General features: G+C 36.0%; 1 protein-coding gene across 1 annotated transcript in view; it reads left to right on the top strand.

Moving 5' to 3' along the window:
- The window catches only part of ADAMTSL1 (ADAMTS like 1), a 367,415-nt gene that overhangs the window by 132,476 nt on the left and 215,024 nt on the right, over positions 1-19,915 (top strand). The window contains exons 8-9 of the mRNA XM_027766822.1: positions 3,724-3,835; positions 7,423-7,561. Coding sequence (XP_027622623.1) covers positions 3,724-3,835; positions 7,423-7,561 — 251 coding nt within the window. The remainder of the gene's footprint in view (positions 1-3,723; positions 3,836-7,422; positions 7,562-19,915) is intronic.

Below are 19,915 nucleotides of genomic sequence, written 5' to 3'. Positions count from 1 at the left end.
AATGGGATTGCTGGATCATATGGTAGTTCTACTTTTAGTTCTATGAAAAATATCATTGGGATTTTGATTGATACTGCATTAAATATGTTGATTTCTTTGGGTAGTATGGACATTTTAATAATATTAACTCTTCCAATTCATGAACATGGAATATCTTTCCATTCGCGCGCGCGTGTATGTGTGTGTGTGTGTGTGTGTGTGTTCAATTTCCTTCATCATTGATTTGTAGGTTTTAGTGCACTGACCTTTCACCACATAGGTCAAATTTATTCCTAAGTATTTTACTATTTTTTGTAGCTATTATAGATGTGCTTCTTCTCTAAATAGTTGTTAGTGTATAGAAATGCTACTAATTTGGGGACCAGCAGATGACAGAATGGTTACATAGCTGGACTCCCACATAGTTAACTGCAGTTCAAGTCCTGGATCTGGTAGCTTAAAACACACATCAAGTACATGTGCATGTGTGTCCAAAATTCCAAAAGAAGAATGGAGGAGAAAGGATTGCAATGTGGCCATCCTCTTCTGGGAGGTGGGGGGAAGGCTAAGTAAATTTCTTACTTACTGTCTCTCTGTCTCTCCTGCAAGTGCACATACTTGATAGCAAAAATTTCTCTAAAAAGAAAAAAGAAATGCTACTGATTTTTTGTATGTTGATTTTATACCCTTCAACCTTATTGAATTTGCATATCAGTTTTAATAGTTTTTAAAATTATGTATTAATTTAAGCAGTATCTTTATTTTTAAATAAGATACACAGAAATCAGAATAGTGACATGTCAACATTGCCATAGAACTATATTGCCAAAATACCATTCTTTTCTTTAAAAGAAAAGTGTTGTTTGATAGAATGGGTATGTATTTTATGGTTTATTCTTTATTCTACTGCTTAGTAGGTATTTACCTTAAGTACATTTCTTTACCTCGTTGAGTCCATTTTATCATTTATAAAATGCTAATAAAATACTACCCCCTCCCAGTAGAACTTTTGTGAGGGATTAAATGAGTTAATGTATGCAAAAGTAGATAGAACCAAATTACCTCCTTCCCATTTTTTGGAAACCCTTTAACTTCCATTCAAACAAATCACAATATCCTGTCTATCTTTCTGAACCTCATTTTTATCATTGCAATAGTAATGTGGAAGATAATACAGAGTAGTTTTATTTTATTTAATAGAAATAAAATATACTGGGTTGTTGATAAAGTCATGCTATATTTTTCTGTGTATTTCTATGCAAAAATATGTCATGACTTTCCCAAAAACCCAATACTTTGTATGTGGTAAAAATGTAATTAGTGTTGGTGGTTGTGGTAGTTGCAATTATTATTAAAGACAGACTATGACTATAGAGAAAGGAAAAGTAGGAATGTTATCAGTATAGATGAAATCACGTAAGATTATGTGGCCATAGATCACAATTGGTTCTCTTGATATGAAATGAAGAGGTCTCTATTTCTTTCTGTTCTTTTTTCAGCTATTAAGGCATAAGACTTCAGAATTTATAATCATTATACAGAGTTTTATTGAACTCATTAGCAACAATATTCTTACCTAGCCCAGTGGCCGTAGCACAACAGTACACACCACTTTATGATCCTGAGGCCACGTGGAAGATCGTAGATCAGCTCCCAGGCTGATAGGTACATGACCTATGGGTAGGTGTGTGCCTGTGATCCTTTCTGAATGGGAAGGCTGGGTGGGGGATCTCAATGTGAGACTTGTTGAGGTTGCTTGTCTTTCTCTCTCAAGAAATAAATTTAGAACAAAATTCTTTCTAAACTATTTGGGTTCTTTTGATCAACATAATGTTTTCAAACCTTCCATTTTAAGACCATTTTGTCGTTTATTCTTTCCCCTTAGGGCATGATATGCTTATATTGGTATCTTCCAGGGAACTGAAAAAGAGACTTGCTCCACCCTTTTGGATTTTTAACCCAACCAAAAAAGCAATCACATACACTATATTGATACACTAAAACAAGGTTTCTCCAAATACACCATGTTCTATCCTCCTTACTTTGGTCGTAAAAAAACTGTGTTTTTTTCCTCCTACTTTTCCAGAACTCAGTTTAATTTCTCTTATTCCAAAAGCGACCTCTGCAAAAAGTAATCTATTTCTCTGGGTCTAATTTTCTGGTCTTTTATTTTTTCATATGATAGCTTTCCACTGGGATAAGCTGCATATCCCAAGAGAGCAAAAGGCTTTCGTGAGCTTTAAAAAAAATAAAATAAAAACTTTCCCGAGAATATGATTAATACTACATCCCTAAGCAAGCAATTAGGTACCCTATATGTGATACATAAGACTGAGAAATATTAATGTGTAGGCAGTGCCCTTTTTGTGAAAGACACTCTATTGCTTCAGCTGTTTTTATTTTAAAGTAGGGAATTGTATCACTGTTTATTCTAATTAGAAAAGACCACCGAATGCTCCATAGGTCAGAATCCCAATGTAATATGAGATGTTCTGTAGGTTTTCTCTCTTTCTTCTTTCTCCCTTCCAGCTCCCCCAGACTTTCTAAGGAACATTTTCATATTTCCATCTAAACTCCAAAAACTAAACTAGAGTTTAGGACCTATTTATTTTTCTTGGGATTGTTTCGTCAATATTCCTATATTCCCCTGCATCCTAGCTGTTGAATCCACTTGTCAAACTCAGTATCAGAGAAATACAGCAATCATTAAAATAATATGAAGCCCAAATTTGTCAGTTTACCATGTATAAAAGGGAAGTTGGGACAATGGTAAGGGTTGAAAACATTTAACAAAGACTTAAGCCACATGGTTCAGTAGCACCCTGATACTTATTGTAAGGTGGATGGAGTAAAAAGTAATCTTCTCAATTGCTTGGAACTTTCCTTAATATAATAAATAGTCCAAGCTTTGCCCACCAGTCTGAATGTTGTATGACATGCCATTCTGTCTTTGTGAATTAACTGTTATGTAGGTACTTTTCCCTTTTCTTTCAATGTAAGTATACTTTTCAGTCTTTGCTTTTAAGAACCATTACAGAATTATAATTATATATTCCATCTTTTTAAAAAAGGATCATAATTTCAAATACCATGTTTTATTTGAAAGTAATTGTGGTCATAATATGATAGTATTTTTCAGAACTTTGTTCTTGTTCTATCTAATTTGAATTGCCTTGATCTCTGGGCATGGACCCAGGAATTTGCATTTTAGCAAGCTTGCAATGGGTAATTTTGAACATTAAAATATGTGAATCACTAAATTGACAGGAAGCCCCATGTATGCCTCTTAATAAGAAGAGCTACTTAACTCTTGAACTCTTCTTTTTTCTTTAACCAAAGACAAGGCAAAGACATTTATCATTTTCTTAAAATAAATGATCTATTTCTAAACCTACATTGTAAAATTCACATTAATTTTATCAGTCAGAGAGACTGGAAATGAAGGAGGGGAAAGGATTAACTGGCTGGGATAAGTTTGTAGCAGATTCACAAATTAAGTCATTGTCTTGTTCTGTGACAACAAAGCAGAGGAGGTAATGATAGTGGGGACCTGTGCAAGGACTTTCTACTGGTTAGATGGTAAGGTAAATGGTGGTGCCTTTGCCACTTTCTCCTCACTATAGGCCATCACACAGCCTAAGAGCATCAGTCCTACCATCCATCCTTGTCCAACGTTGCAAGGAACCCAGAAAGTATCACCCTGTCACAATGGTTCTGTCAATAGTTTCCTATTGTCTCCTGCAGATCCATAACTCGGGGCCCACTGACAGCACCGTGCAGTTCATCTTCTATCAGCCTATCATACATCGATGGAGGGAGACAGATTTCTTTCCTTGCTCAGCAACCTGTGGAGGAGGTAATGATGTCCTTTTAGCCCAGAAACTTCTGCAAAGAAAGATTTGGGGATTTTAAGAGTAGAGTAAAATCAGAATGGAAGAAATTGAGTGTGGTGAACCAGCTCTTCCTGGATGGAACCAAATCCCAAAGCCTTCCCTGATGAAGACACCCCAACCTAGCTGCTCAGAAATGTACTTCTATCTGCATCTAACACTGTCTATTAGAGGAAATAGTCTTTACTTCTTGCCTTAACTTCACAGAAGGCCGGGACTAGAAATACCATAATTGGGCAGCAGTTTAGTCCTGAGGCACTTCCATTCATTTGCGTATAAACTGGTTGGAGCGAAATCATTTATGAAGAAATCAATTAAAGAGGCTTACTTAATTAGAGGAAAAAGTTTATGACTAGAAAAAGATAAATAATTGCATTTGAGACTCAGGCTCAATTATTTTTCAGCTCCACCCTGTTATCCATGCATTAAAAGAAATACAAATTCCTTTATTTATTCATTAAATTGCATCTTCCCAGAAAAGCCATGAGTTGTTGTCTCCGCTCTATCATATCTGTAACTTGAACCGTATTTTGTATTATAAGGTTTTTTTCTCCTTTTCTGCTTTTCTTAATTATAGTGGTTAAGTCACTTTGGATTATTTCACAAGACATTATCTAATCATTTCTGTGTTGCAGATCATTTCATTTATTTCAGCTTTTCTACTATTTTAACCTAATGATAACTTAATGCCTAAGTATTTTTCTCCTCTAAAATTATTTTCTTGGGAAAAATACTCAGAGGTGAGGTTACTAGATCAAGGAATTAAAGAATTTTTGTGGCTATTGGCATATACTATCAAATTCTTTCCAGAGGGTAACAAGTAGTGTGTGCATGTTTTAGATTCATTGCCAACCAAGCAAGTATTTGTGGACTATACTTTTGTAAATTTTTCTAATTTCATGGGTATAATTGATGTGTGTATACACACACACACACACACACACACACACACACATACATGGGTATATGTATATTCCTTCGAAAATTAGCACATCAAATGAATTCTAACTTTAGCTTTAGCTTCATGGAAACCAGTTAATTGACTGACTTTGAACAGTTAATCCCCATAGGCATCACTAGATAAACTTTAAAATATACAGGCCAGTACCTCATGATGGAAACAAATGCTTAACTACCAATTTTCATAAAGTAGTAAAAATGCATGATATAATTCATTCATAGTTGTATTAAATTTGTCTACAGAATGTGACACAGAAAATGTGATTCTGTAAAGCAATGTTGAGTCTTAGCTTAAGAGTAGTCATTCAAAATGCCATGAAGTACTTTTTCTCAGTTGTTAAATAACTTTTAGTTCAATATGTTTGGCATTCCAGCAGAATAGTTTCTAGTTGCTCTATGTGTCTTGAATAGAAAATTGCTTTATTAAAACTGCCAATTACTTGGAGGTTTCATGGGAAAACTTTATTTTGATATACCATTTAATGACTAGCACAAGAAATAGTTTCAAAGAAAGCAATCTAAGAAAATAATTTTTTTTCTTTTTTGCATTTTAAATAAAACCATGCTTCATGTGAAATAGCAACTCATATGTACATTATGCCAGTTTCATGAAGAGCTGCTGTGAGAATGTGATTTCAGTGACCTTGACTACAGCTTATTGTATAGTAAGGCTATTTTAAATTCATATATGTCCAACCATGCCTCACATTCCTCACATCTAAATGAAGTAGAACTATCAGTGGCTATCAGAGATTTTTTTTAGGTATCAAACCCTTTCCTCAAAGAAAATCTTACTAAGAAGCCCAGATGAAAGGAAAACTGTTTTGGGTGAAGATATAACAGATGTGGAGATCAGTCTTTCTCTCACTTCAAAGACGAGTTTGAAAATCAGTGAAGACGTGTGGTCTCTAATTCCCGTTTATGTTTCTGATTCCAGATTCAACTTGTTGGTCATTTTGCTAAGCAAAAAGAACTGCTATAGCAAACTGCATATAAAATTTTAGAAAACATGACTATCTGACCATTTTAGTTATTTCCTTTATTTTTATTTCGACCTTTCATTTCATACACTCTCTAATAGCGTCAGAGTAGCTGACAACTGATAATTTTGAAAATCATAATCTCAAATGTATTATTTACCTCATTGTTTGTGCCATGTTCTACTACATGATAAATCCTGTCCTTGAGTAGAAATGCTTATAATTCTTATATGGAAAACCATAAAATGATTAGCTTTGTCATAAGATTAGCTGCTGTAGATTTAATATAATTGCAAAGTAAACATACATTTGCTTATGTCAATATCATGCTGCTACTCGATTTTCTTATAAAACAAAAAATTAGATGGAACATGTGTTTTTCCCCATTGCTTTCATTACTTTCCATGCTTTTCATCTTTACAGTAGAATTTTAAAAGGCTTTTTTTTTAGCTCTTTAATGAACAATTAATTTTGGTGGGTGGTCTGAGAACATAGCCTGAAGCCAGGAAATCTGGTTTATAAGCCTCCTTCTGATTTCCTAAAATCTTTTGCAAGTCCCTTAACAATTTAAATCTTGCTTCCTAATTCATATTTAGCAGCAGTAGTTCTCAACCACCTGCCAGGGAGAATATATGTGGATGCTGGTTAGGGGGAGAATGATACAAACAGGCTGATTTTTAAAAAAATTCCCTATGCACATTAATTTTTGTTTATCACTGCAAGAATGCCAGTCTTGATCACCACCCCACCAGAAATCAACAGGACGATAAAGAGGCAGGTAGAAAAAATAAACCAAATTACCAACAGTAATTACTGGTTTATCAGTGAGAGTTTTTTTTTAAAAAAGAGGTTTCTCCAAACAGTAAAAATTTGAGGATTGGGGGCTAAGAAATATTGGTGAGAGACTTAAAGAGCAGTAACAAAAGATATTAGGGAGGTTGTTTTGTTTTGTTTTATTTTGTTAGTTCTGTAGGTAAATGTAGTGATTCCTGGTGAGTACTATTGGAAACTTAATTGCCCATTTACTCAGTTCAATACATTTAGGTTTAATTTGGGCAAAATTGAACTGGCAACTGGTGGGACTTGACCTTCCTCTATACTTCATAGGCCATCATGAATAGGGGCAATGTTGAATATATTTTATTGATACTTATTTGGGAAATTATTCTCTCTAGTTCTCCAGATACTAAGGATACAATTTAGTATCCTTATATAAGATGGTTGGTAGATAAATACTGATGGCTTCTTCTTTTTCTTTTTCTTCTTCTTTTTTTTGGGGGGGGGGGTTACAGAGTTCTATGTTATATTTTTAGATTATACAAGAGAAATAAATAATTATTACTACAGTGTCTTATAATCTGGCTATGCCATAATGTGGTTCAGGCCTTATGATATAATTTTATTATTAAAGTTTGAGTAGATTACTTAAGAAAAATGCAGTATTTGAGGTCTGCAAAAATTAATGAGCTTTCCAATTACATCTCTTTCCTGGAAATGACTGGGGCATTAGGGGATAATTTTCACTAATGTGTGAGAAATGGCCAAAAAGCATAAAGAAATATATTACATTACCATGTGCATTTAAACTTTGCCGGGATGGTTTGATACTACAGGTTACCAGCTGACATCGGCTGAGTGTTACGATCTTCGGAGCAACCGTGTGGTTGCTGATCAATACTGTCACTATTACCCAGAAAACGTCAAACCCAAGCCCAAGCTTCAGGAGTGCAACTTGGATCCTTGTCCAGCCAGGTCAGTCCAATTTAGTAGTTCTATTTATCATAAACATAAATTAAATTTCAAGTAAGCTTATTGAAATGAAAAGGTTTAATACAAAATAAAGAAGCATTGCTGTCGAATGCCCCTTCATAATCACGTTCCCAAAACCCTACTCCTTGCTTTTGTTGCTGTATGAGGCGCTCAGGGGCTGTGGACTTTCTTTCTCTAAAGCAGTAGGTGAAGAACTCTTGACAGTCCTTTTCTTTTCTGACTTGTTTTCACTCTGGTTCCCTGCTTCTGTCCTTAACAGGCCAATAAAGTACTCAACAGTCTTAACCAGTGCGATGGCACAATGTCCTCAGAACTCTATTGACATCATCAGAACAGACTATATTTCAGGGTCACGGCTGATCCATTCTAGCCTGTAGATAGTCCATACTAATTAGAGTCAAAACCAGCCTTAGAATGGTCCTGCTACTTTTGAACAAGCACAGCCTTTGCTAAAGAGAAAATAGAACTTCTTTTCAATAGTGAGATTTTTTTAAGTTTATTTATTTATTTGTTACAAGAGAAAGGAAAGCAAGTGACTTCAAAATACTCTCACACCACTATCCCACCCAGCTGCTCAGCCTCCCAGCCAGCCAGGATCATGGGCATGTACACACATGCCTAGAATGTTCAAATCAACCTGGAGTCCAAAAGCGCGTCTTCTGTATGGCTCCAGCATTGTGGTGCATCACTCTACCTCCATGGCCAGATCAGTAGTCAGATTCTTCTAAACATCTTTTTAATTAGAACCTTTAAAGAGACACGATGTTTTCATGAATCATTGTTTGCTTTTTGGAAACTATAACTGGACCTCAAATTATTTGCAAGATCAAGCATCACACTGAAGAATGAAATAGCTCAGATAATGCGTAGTAATAGGAGTGAGGTCAAGAATTTTTCTGTGGGTGTAATACTTGCCTTTGCAATCCCAGCACTTCTTGGTGACTTTCTTAGCACTTAGCTTAGCTATCCTCAACTAATGAGAGAGTAAGTAAGAAAATTCTTCCCCTATAAAAGCAATTATAAAGTCCAAAATGTAACGATTCTTTTTCCTAATTCCTTGAATGTCTTAAAAACATCTCAATGTTATTTTTAAATAACAGTTTACTAACTATGTATGCATTATAAGAAGGCTTTATGTAGTTAAAATATAATACACCATTGGCAATGTGGATGCAAATCATTGGCTTCTAATGGGTTGTAAACAAATGCAGTTTTAGTTTCTGCTTTCTGTTATTAACTTTTAAATGTTTGTATTCTTATACTCTTTTCACATTATATTCATGAATTATAAATTCTACATCTGATGCAAAATGTATTAATTTAGCTTCATAGTATTACCAGATAATTATGTATTAAAAATTGAGTGTGATAAAAAAACTAAATACACTGTTAAGTTTTGCTTAGATTTCTTTATTTTGGAAATATAATATAAAGTGTTCAAAGTATTTTTTAGCCAAGATAATTATAATCCATAGAATTCAACTCTATTTTAGAATTCTGCTTATTTATTTTTATACCTACCTCTAATGGTAAGACCAGTTTGTGAAAAGTACAGTTATCTAAGTTCAGATAGGTCAATTAAGTTAAAAAGAGCCTGAAAGGCTTACACATTTGCTTGGAAATGTGTGTATCTATCTCTAGGTGAGGGATTCATCTCCCACAACTCTGTAATGTTTTCCTTCACTAGGGAAACACTTTGGTAAAGAAATGGTCATGAAAATCAGTTAAGAATTGGAAGCATTTTGTTAGCAATTTGAAGAAAATATTTATTATCAGAGAAATTTACTCATTCTTCTGCCCTCTAATTTTTAACCAGTCCTCCCTGTTGGAGTAACATTTTTGGCCTATTTCTGATTTCCAAAACCAAAAATCCATCCCACATCAAAATCTGCTGTGTCATCTACACTTTTTCTATGTCCTGTATAGTCTACAATGTCTAATTCAAACATATGAATGCTAGGACAGGTGGATTTTATTTTAAAAAGGGAAAAAAAGAAAAGTGGAAAAAAGGCAAAAAGAAATATTAGGTCATTGGGAAAATCATGACATACTTTGCTATGCAAAGTGAGTCATGATTTTTCTAATGACCCACAATAAGTTAGAGGCGAGCATCAAGAGGATACATTTCTATTGAGGAAGTAATTAGGCAAAGCTTTAGAAATTAAGGCTTACCAGTAGAAGAAATTTAAAGGAATATTGCTTTAAAAAATGTAAGTATGTTACTATGAGGTTAAGATACTTCAGAAATTGCTGTGAAATTCACAGAACTCTTTTACATACCAGTGATCAAAGCAATCTTTCTGAATTCCAAGAGAAAATGAGAAATGATGGTCCAGAAAAGGAGACGGAAGATGCTGTAAAATAGGTCTGCTCTCCCATCAGACATCACCAAATCAAACCCTCAAGGAACTGTTTTCTAACTACATATTTAATTGTCTAATATAAAATTAGGAGTGACATACTGACATTAAACCGATGTTCTGTGTCCAAAATCGGAAACTAAAAATGGAAAATACAGATGTTTTTAGTACAAAGTCATGTATTTTTGAATTTCAAAAGAAATTTATTATTTCCTTTGAGATATTTATGCATTTTCCTGTAATCACTCTAGCATTTTGGGTCTATTACAGTATTTAAAAACAAAATCCCATTCATGTAGCCACCTTTATTCTATAATAAGAATTTTCTTATTACTACACATCTAAAACCACAACTAATTGTGACCATCAGTAGCCAAAGTTCCTGGTTCCCACTTTTTATGTTTACCAGATAGCTTCACTATATATTGCATAAGTAAAAGTTATACATTTGAACTAATCAACTAAAATTTTAATCATAAATATTATGCCATTTTGCTTTTATACACAACAATTATAAGGTCTTTCAATAACCAAAATATTTCTAAATCACTACTTATGAATGTGTCAATGTCCCCTTAAATTTCAAACTCAAGACTATAAGTCATTATTTTAGTTTTAGAAAGTTCACTACAGCTTACTAAATACATTACCAACTTCTAAGAATTGTCTTAAATTAATAAGGATCTGGGATAGGCACATAGCCTGTGTGGCATGGAAGGGACTTAGGAATTTGTCACTTCTATTCATTATTTATTTATTTATTTATGGAGAGGTTTTTTTGTTTTGTTTTTCTAGAAAGTGCATACACTCACTAGAGAGACAGAGAGACAGAGAGAGAGAAATCACCCCCCAAAGGGGAATGGCCATGCCACAATCCCTTTTCCTCCACTCTCTTCTTGAGATTTTGGGCATGCACACACAAGTCCGATATGAGTTTCAGGTCGCCAGGTCTAGGACTTAAACCTTGGCCAAGCATGTGGGGGGGTCCAGTAACAAAACCATTACACCATCTGCTGGCCCCTTATCTTACTCCTTACTCTCTATTTCTTTTTGGTTCTCAGTCTCTCTTCCTTTTGTCAACTTCTGTCATTGCTTTCCCATCCCATTTTTTTGTTCCACTTTCCTTTTTCTGCTTATTTTCCCTCTTTCTTATGCTCACCATTGATATTCATTGGCATCCATGTTTGTAACTTAGTTCATCCAGTGGTTCTTGAGGCCAAAGAGATTGTTGACATCTAGCCTATTCTGTTCAAAATAATTTTTATGTTTTTTTTTTTTTTTGCTTTAGTCTGATTCTAAAAGCTAACTTAGAAATATTGGTAAGTTAAAGCTATAATGAAAACAACAGAACTCACTAATAACCCCAATGCCCACAGATAACCACTGTTAATGCTTTTGCTTGCTTTCTTCCTAGTCCTGTCTGTAGCTCATAATACAGATGATATCATGCTCTCTATGGCAGACACTTGGAATTAAATGATTTAGCATTCTTGGTTTCTGTTCTTCTAAAGGCAAACCTGAATGCCCACGACATGTAGTAACTTTTCATTTTGCTGAGGCAGAAATTTAAGTCACTTGCACTATAAGACCACAATTGAGCCCCACTGCCCAGCAGTTTCATCCCAAGAGGGCTTTGTTGCTCTCTCCTGTTGTCATTCATGCAGTCGTTTTTATGAAGTGATAAAATACTTTGTTTCCTAGCCAAAAGCGGTCTCAAAAAAGGAGCCAAAACCTAATGCTTATAAGGAAAGTGAAGAGAAAGTGAAGTATAAAGATTTAATGACTTTTAGCTAAAATTAATAATGTTTTTTATTGGCGACTCTGAACTATGACATCACTGGGCCCATCGTATGTTCTATACACAGTATATTATACGTTCTGGTGGAAGTCCTAACTTAGGCACTCCCAGAAGTCTAAAGACATAGCTCTCAGCATGTCAGGGATCTACTACATATTTAACTTGTTTTCAGCTTTATATGTTTAACACTATGTTATGAGCCTTTCCCATGTAACTAATCAAATGTAAATCCTCTCACTTGCTACCATGCTGTAATTACAGTGCTGTCTTACACCAGGGAAAATATTTTTGGAATTCGTGCAGTGGTTTGTGCCATTTCTATCTCTTAGAAGAAGGATCAGGTTTATCAAGCGGCCTGAAAACCTTTAAGTGTGTGCCTATGGCTCAAGAATAACTAAAAAGACTCATTTTAGTTCTGCAATAAGCACTTCATGTGTTCAGAGCAGCTTCCACTGTGATATATGCAACATTTGCCCTTCTGTGTCTTCGTCTGAGCCTGGTCAGACTGTGAAGGCTGTCTAGGGGAAGTTGTGCATGACACTGCTTGTGGGAAGATCAGAGAGCCACCTTTTTAGATTTTTTTGGCACAGACCTCGCATTGGGTCTTACGTTGGCAGGAGCTAAACAAGTGAAAAAAGCTCTCACTCATCACACTATCACAGTCACAATCATTGGCACACAAGTCTGTTTCTAGCTGAAACTGTATCCAGATTCCCTCTTCCCTCAAGGTATTCAGAACAACAATCCTAAGAGAATGCCCAAACTTGTATGCCCCAAGAGGCAGTGCTTGGTGCGTTCATGCGGACTTTCTTTTTTGTCCAGTTCCATTGAGTTTAACTGCAAATTGAATAAATTATCCCTAGGCAGAGACCAACCAAAGTGAGGGAAAACAAAAATCTCATAATTGAATCTTAATGCACTTGTAACAAAATAGTCTGCTTCTGGAGAGGCGGTTATGTGTAGTCAGCATGTAAAACACCTAGATTCTCACACTAACTTGATGACCAACTAGTCGAAAGCAATATAGCCTGAGTTAGGAGTGGGAGCTTTGGAGTACAACAGCCTAGCTTGAGAGTCTGGCTCTGCCACTTACTAGTTGAATAGCTTTTGGCAATTTACCTATTCACACTAAGCCTAGGTTGTTATCCTGGTGAAGTAATGGTAATAACAGTACTTACCTCATAAAGTTGTCATGAGGAATAAATGGCGTAAGACTTTTAAAGAGCTTCGCAGAGGGCCTGACACGTGATAAGCACTCACTAAATGTTAGTTGCTACAGCTCTTTTGACCAAGATTGTGGCTATGATCATGCTGATGTTACCCCCTCAGAGAAACTCCTGAACGCTTGAAATCAGCTTTCTCCTCCATGAAAGGAAAAGATGAAACTCTAGAATTTGCTATGGGTCCAGAAAGGCAGTTCCCTGTTTCTTGTTTTAACAACAGGAAACATTATCCCTAGGAAAATATCATTGGGAAAGTAAATCACATTTATCAGATTTTTAAAATATAAATTAAGATAATTAAGAACTCTTGAATACTCAGTTCGCAAGTGTCTGTTAAGCCCCATGTAAGCAGCCGTGAGACCTCGCCATTTAATTGATGTAAGATCTACACCATGTGTGCCTCTCTAAAAAGGAAAATCTAATGTAAAGACTAGAAAATGATTGATTGATTTAGCAATTAAGGTATAATTAAGTATTTTCTTGGTCATGAAAATACCCTTTTTTTATTGAAGTAGATAAATGATTTAGAAAAATAATGGCTTTCTTCCTTTTGATCAACCTCACTTAAATATACTGTTATGATCAGCTAATGAGTAAGTGGTAAGAATAACTACCTTGGGGCCAGCAGTTAACGTAATGGCTATGTTGCTGGACTCCCATATAGTCGACCGCGGTTCGAGTCCTGGACCCAGTGGCTTAAACTCACGCCGGGCGCGTGTGCCCAAGATCCCAAGAGGAGAATGGAGGAGAAAGGATTGTGGTGTGGCCATCCCCTCTGGGGGGTGATTTCTCGCTTTCTATCTCTCTGTCTCTCTCTGTCTGTCTGGCAAACCCATATGCCCTATAGCAAAAACCCCTCCAAAAAAAGAAAAAAAAATAGAATAACTACCTTAAAATCTCATTTCTGCTTTTATACACTATTTGTAACAAGGTAAATAAACCACAGTTCTGGCATTTTTAGAAAGCATGATCATACCCTTCCCAAGTTTACAGCTACTCCACATATAATCAGACAGCCTGATAACTACAACTCAGATACCGAGGCAATTCAGTACTTCCACCAAGTTAACTCATCACTAGTAGTAAGATCCCTTCTTATATTATGTGTTAAAGTTTTTTAAAGTGTAATGATGTATGTGATTCTTTTAAATAGCCTTTGAGTTAATAGAAAAGGCATTATCATTATGCTCTTTTTTTTTTTTTATTTTTAGAGGTTTTTGCCATAGGGCATGTGTGCTGGTTAGTTCATTGTGATTAGTCTTACATCAGGAAATGAATTTGAGTCAAAAAGAAAATATTTTCAGATAAGAACAATGAAGTAGGCTTCTCTTGGTCTGGTTCCAGTGCAGACCAGGTAAATGAGCATTACTTATCACTTACTGAGTTTAAAAATAAAAATAGGATCTATGTATAGAGTAGTTACTTATTTGCTGAACCTTTAGTTGACTCTGTTAGGGAATCCACTGTACACTGTGTTTTATAAAGTCATGAGCTGTCAGAGCAGGAGAGATTTTGCAATAATCATCTTCGTGTAGCTCTCTCTAAGTTCTGCCCTCAGCAGCACCTGAGGCAGGTAAGATAGAGTCTGATGGCATGAGTTTCCAAGCACTCATCCTTACTTCATCTTAAAACTTCTGATCTCAACCAATACTTAGATTTTTAGAGAAGTCCAAAGCAGAAGCCCAGATGTAAAAAACGCAAGGTTATATAGAAAGAAAATAGCAGAGAGAATTCTGACAATCCTCCCAACCTCTCAGAAGGTTCTTTTTCTCATTGTGCCATGATCCTTTGTGCTCTAATACCCTGAGAAAGCAAAGTGCTTAGTCTCTTACAGCTTTTTTATCACCTCTCTCTTGCTCTATTCTATGCTGTTGCTTAGGAAGAGCTTTGTTATAATATATTCGTACTTGAATTGTCTTGGAGCTGTTTAGAGAAGTACAATACCATCTTCTGGGCCAGAATACCTTCTACCACTCTCAATTTCATTTACTTAGAAAAATAAGTAGTATCTACCCTTTACCAGATTCTGTGCTTCGTGCCATGGCAAAGGCAATGATCAATCGATTAGAGTCTGAACCCCAACTCTGTTCAAGGCAAGTTGAATTTTACTGCTACAAAGCAGTATGATATGTAAAAGGCACATGAGATAGAAAGAGAAGAAAAGTTTTCAAAGAGAGTTTTATAATTATTTCTTGGAGATACTCAATGGAAAGATACAGAATTAAGTAAGCTAGAAGTGTAGTTGTCATTAATCTGTTTCTTCTCTGATTCACATTAGCCAATCTCCCCTACTTACCTGAACAGTCTTCCTCAGCTGCCAAACTGCCCTCAAAACAGACTGTCTTCTCAAAGATGGTGGAGCTGGCAAGCACAAGGAGGAATACTAAACTTATGCGTGCAAGTGGCAGTTAGATCTTCCTCTCATTTTCCATTTCTTAACCTTCTTTTTGTTTGTTTGTTTTAATTCTGGAAAGTAGTTGTGTGGTTTGCCTTTGCATCTATACATTGATGACATGATTTCATTCATTACCTTTGTGCAGGGCACTTTTTAAAGATATCCAGTAAAGAATCAGTATGAATTCTGCCTCATGATGTTAAATTAAAGGAAAATCTGTACATAGTTAGAAGGTAGTACACAATGAAAAGGAATGAAAAGAGTTAGTGTTGGGGGTGTTTAGAAGAAGAACAGAGAATAACTGGCTAGAGAGAAAATAGGTAAGACTTTTGAAGAGGTAGCTTTGACTGAGAAGCTTTGCTGGACATTATGGAGTCACTAAAGACCTTTGGGTTTGGAAGTGAAATATCAGTTGCTGTGAGAGCAATGAGTAGACTAAAAAAGAGAAATGAACGCTTGCACGCAGAAAGGTCAGTGAGGAGACCACGCAAAAGGGCTGAAACTTGTCTGCAGGAGACGGAAGATGTGTTTGGTGAAAGTAGCTAATGCTGAGGTGACAACTAGAAGAATGGAGTTCTTGTAGGGAACACGGGCAAGAGGAATGACAAGGTCCCCCAGTAAGTAGAATAGGAGCACACAGCCCATGGACAGTAACGGTGATCACAGGGAGAGGCACTTTGCAGGGGAAGTTAACAGACTACTGGAGGTGCACTGAGCCTGGAAAGCCAAGAGCACATCCACCATCAGGAACCCAAAATGAAGGTCTGCAGCTCAGGACAAGAAGCAAGACATCCTGAGATATCCCCTGACAGAGACTATGGAAAACTTTGAAGGGCCTCCTGGTTCATTTTCATAAAAAAAAAAAAAAAAAAAAAAACCTTGGCATCCACAAAGTTGTTTGCATTAGGATTTTTCTTATAGAAAGAAGTTTATCACAATATGTAAATTCCACAACTGAGTAATGTGAACCTGATTTGGGCTTGATTTTTAAGTCAGGAATATTGTTCTAAGGATGCTTTTTAGATTATTTCTGCCAAAAGACACAATAATCTTTAAATGACATAGGGGATTTGAGATGATAATCTCATTTCTTGCACTTATATCATGATTCTAAATATTCCTATCTTATACTTTATACTTGAATATCCTAACTGCTGAGATTATAAAAGGTAATGTATTATAGAAAACTTGGACAAAAGAAAAACATACAAAAAGAAGCAAAAAAAAAACAAAAAAAAAACCCAAGTACCAGGAGCCAACTACTATTGATACATATTCTTCTAATATATATGAACATGTACATAGGTATTCGCATGTGTGTGTACATGTGGACATATATATACAGACTTTATGAAAATAATTATATAGATAATATATGAACACACAAATTTTCTTTGTATTGTGGATCATTTTGTTTCCCTTTTTCTTTTCAGCTGACATTTGATCATTTTTCCATGTCGTTTAAAGTGGTTCCAAAAGCTTCATATCCACATGCTGCATAGTATTTCTTTGTATGAGCCCATCATAACAGTGAAGCATTCTCTTGTCTTTGGACAATTCAGCGGGGCATGTACTTTAAGAGGATGCGGTAGATGTCTCTTCTGTTCACACCACATTACTCCAAATGAACACTTCCTCATCTTCACTTTCTCTTTTCACCACGTAAACCCTTGATGATAGAGGCTTTGGATGGAGTCACATCATGGCCAAGTGTAAAAAGTACACAAGTAGTCAGGACTGGTTAGGCCATACAGAATCAGTAGTTTACCTCCAAGTCAGCTGTTTCTTCTATCTTCCATTGGCATTTGTTTTGTTTTCTTTTTTTTCTTTCGTGGGTTTTTGTTTCTTTCTTTGTTTTTGCTACAGGGCTCATGTGCTTGCCACAGAGAGGCAGGGAGTGGAGAAGTGAGAAATCACTCCCTGGGGGGATGGCCATGTTACAATAATTTTTCCTCCATTCTCCTGTCAGGATTTTTGAGTATGCAAGCATATGCACCCAGTGTATCTTTCAAGCCACCAGATCTGGGACTTGAACTATTCAGTCAGCCATGTGGGATCTCGCCCTCTTAACCCCCGTGCTACCCATGGGGCCTTTTTAGATTATTTTTAGAAATCATTTCTACCTCCTTTCCCACTATGCACATATTCAGACACATGTCTGAATGCATTCATGAGTACTTACACACCCAAACGGAGACCTAGCTATAGGGAGAACATCTTTAAGTTGCCTAAGGAATAAAAGCATACTAAAGGTAAACCATTGGAGGCTAGGTTTAGGCAGGAGTGCCTTCCCCTCTATGACAGTGTAGAGGAAGGACAGAGCCACAGCACAGACCCTGAGAGAACAGAGTCCATGGTCATGAATATGCATTAGTCAGACTGTACAGAGCACCATTGTTTTGATACCTTTCTGTTTTCACAGGTGCCTCAGAGTCATTTATGAGTCTTCACCATGACCTGTACCATAGAAAGATAAATATAGCTAAGTTTTGCTGAATCCAGGTTTAAAGTTCCTGTTCAAACAAAAACATAATTTCTAAATCAGTCCAAAGCAGAACCCAACCAACATCGTGAATTCTATACACCCTTCTTTTCATTCCCTTTCTTCACTTCAACTCATCTCCTTCAAAGTTACTGTCTTCATTGTAAATATCAGCAGGTGATAAATCAACTGGAGAGATCTGCAACAATTCATTCTAATATTGAAGATGACAAATTATAGTCATAAATTTTTTCAGGAAGGAAAGCAATGGTATGCATCTCTGCATATACAAATTGCTGTAGGCATGAATAAAGATTCTAAGGTCAGGTAAAATATAACTTCAAAGTCAATTTGATTTATACCTTAATTGACTAGCTGTTGGATAAAGGTGTATGTCCAGCGTTATTTGATGGACTTTGGATGGCTGCTATTCTTTAAAAGATAGTCCCTTTAGAAAGAATATCCCCATAATTACTAGATGTAAGAATTATGGCAAAGAGATCACATGACTCTAACAAAAGGCAGAATCAGGCTTACATTCCATTTTATCAGAAAAAAGTAGAAAAGGATAGGAAGCTAAATTCTAAAAATCAAGAAGAAAAGATTAGTAAAATATTCATTTTATGTTTGTGTTGAAGAGCCATGTCCAAAAGGTAGAATCCAGTCTTATGAACATGGTTAGTTAAGAGTAACACACACATACTCATGCACATGCACTCCACGAAAAATTTTGTCCTACAAATGAATATAAAAAAATGGAGTGATACAAACAAATACAGAAAAGGTAGTCAAGTAAAATAAATTAGTATTCCAGTGATCTTCCTTGGAATGGATATTATCTTCATCGCCTTGTTTCCCATTGTCTTAAAACAAATGTAATTTCTTTCATGTATCCCGTTACTGTTTAGTGATTTCTTCAGAAACTGTGCAGGCCTCTTTCTTTATCCCTCTCTCCTTACCTTTCACACTCTCCAGTCAACGCCATTTTATCTTTCTGTTCCTCAGTGTGCCAAGCTCACTCTTTCTACCCACACACATAGATTTGCTAGCCGTGTGCAAAGAACAAAATCTATCAGAGGATGGGGTCACAAGTTTAGTAATTTATTTAAATATATAAACACATTTATACTGGGTATGGAGATATTATATAGCTACATAAGTATATACCTATTCATCTCTCCCAGGGGCCTAGAAAGAATATATGAGTTCCTGAGTATTCAGAAGAGGATCTTCTTGTCACTTGTCTGTTGCAAATGAACACCTTCAGCTTATGCTCTACCATGCTCTGTGTCCATGCATAGAGCTTTCCCCATCTTCCCTCTTGATAAAGGCTCTGTTGCACTCGCCCTCTTGTACAAAACCTAGAAGTCACAAATCGATCACAAGAAAAAGACTCAATCTCACCACCTGGAGCATTAGCTTAAATAAGTGAAGTAGGCTTGTGTTGTTTATCAGAGTCCTAAAGGCCTCTGGGGACATCCTATAGCTTTTAATGCCATTTCTTATGGTTCCTTCAACCTCCACTCTGTCTCTAAACCTCACAGGAAGTTTCTCAAGGCACTAGATATGCCAGCAACAGCCACAGCACTCACAGCTTTCACCACCATACCATAGCATAGCAGTTAACACTATATGACATTTTATAGACCACCAAAAAAAAAATCCTCTCATAATCTTATTTTGACTACCTACTTTTATTTTGGTAGAGAATTGCTTTGCTGATAGTTATCTACTATATTTAGGGTTCTCCTCCCCCTTATAAAATACCCAGGTGGCTGTTTTCCAGGTATTAGTAAACTCCTTAGATCCTCCAAGTGAAGAAACCTATTTGCTAATGCATGATGCATAGTATTGTCAGTTCTGAGTACATTTCTCCTATTTCGATAGCTCTCTCTTTCATCAGAGGTGAGAGGGTAACTCTAATTACTTGGTGAGCATCTGGAAGTAACATTAATGATGGTAATAATAATGACCTCATAGGATGTATAATTTGGGGGATTAAAGAATATTTACAAGCTTATTGTGTCATAGTTAATGATGAGGTGCCAAGTTTTCTTGCCACCACCCTTTCCAGTGGT

Source organism: Tupaia chinensis, unplaced genomic scaffold (genome assembly GCF_000334495.1).
Source record: "Tupaia chinensis unplaced genomic scaffold, TupChi_1.0 Scaffold143720_1, whole genome shotgun sequence".
In the NCBI taxonomy this organism is placed as follows: domain Eukaryota; kingdom Metazoa; phylum Chordata; class Mammalia; order Scandentia; family Tupaiidae; genus Tupaia; species Tupaia belangeri.
Note: the sequence above shows the minus strand (reverse complement) of the source record. Positions and strands in the feature narration are given on the sequence as shown.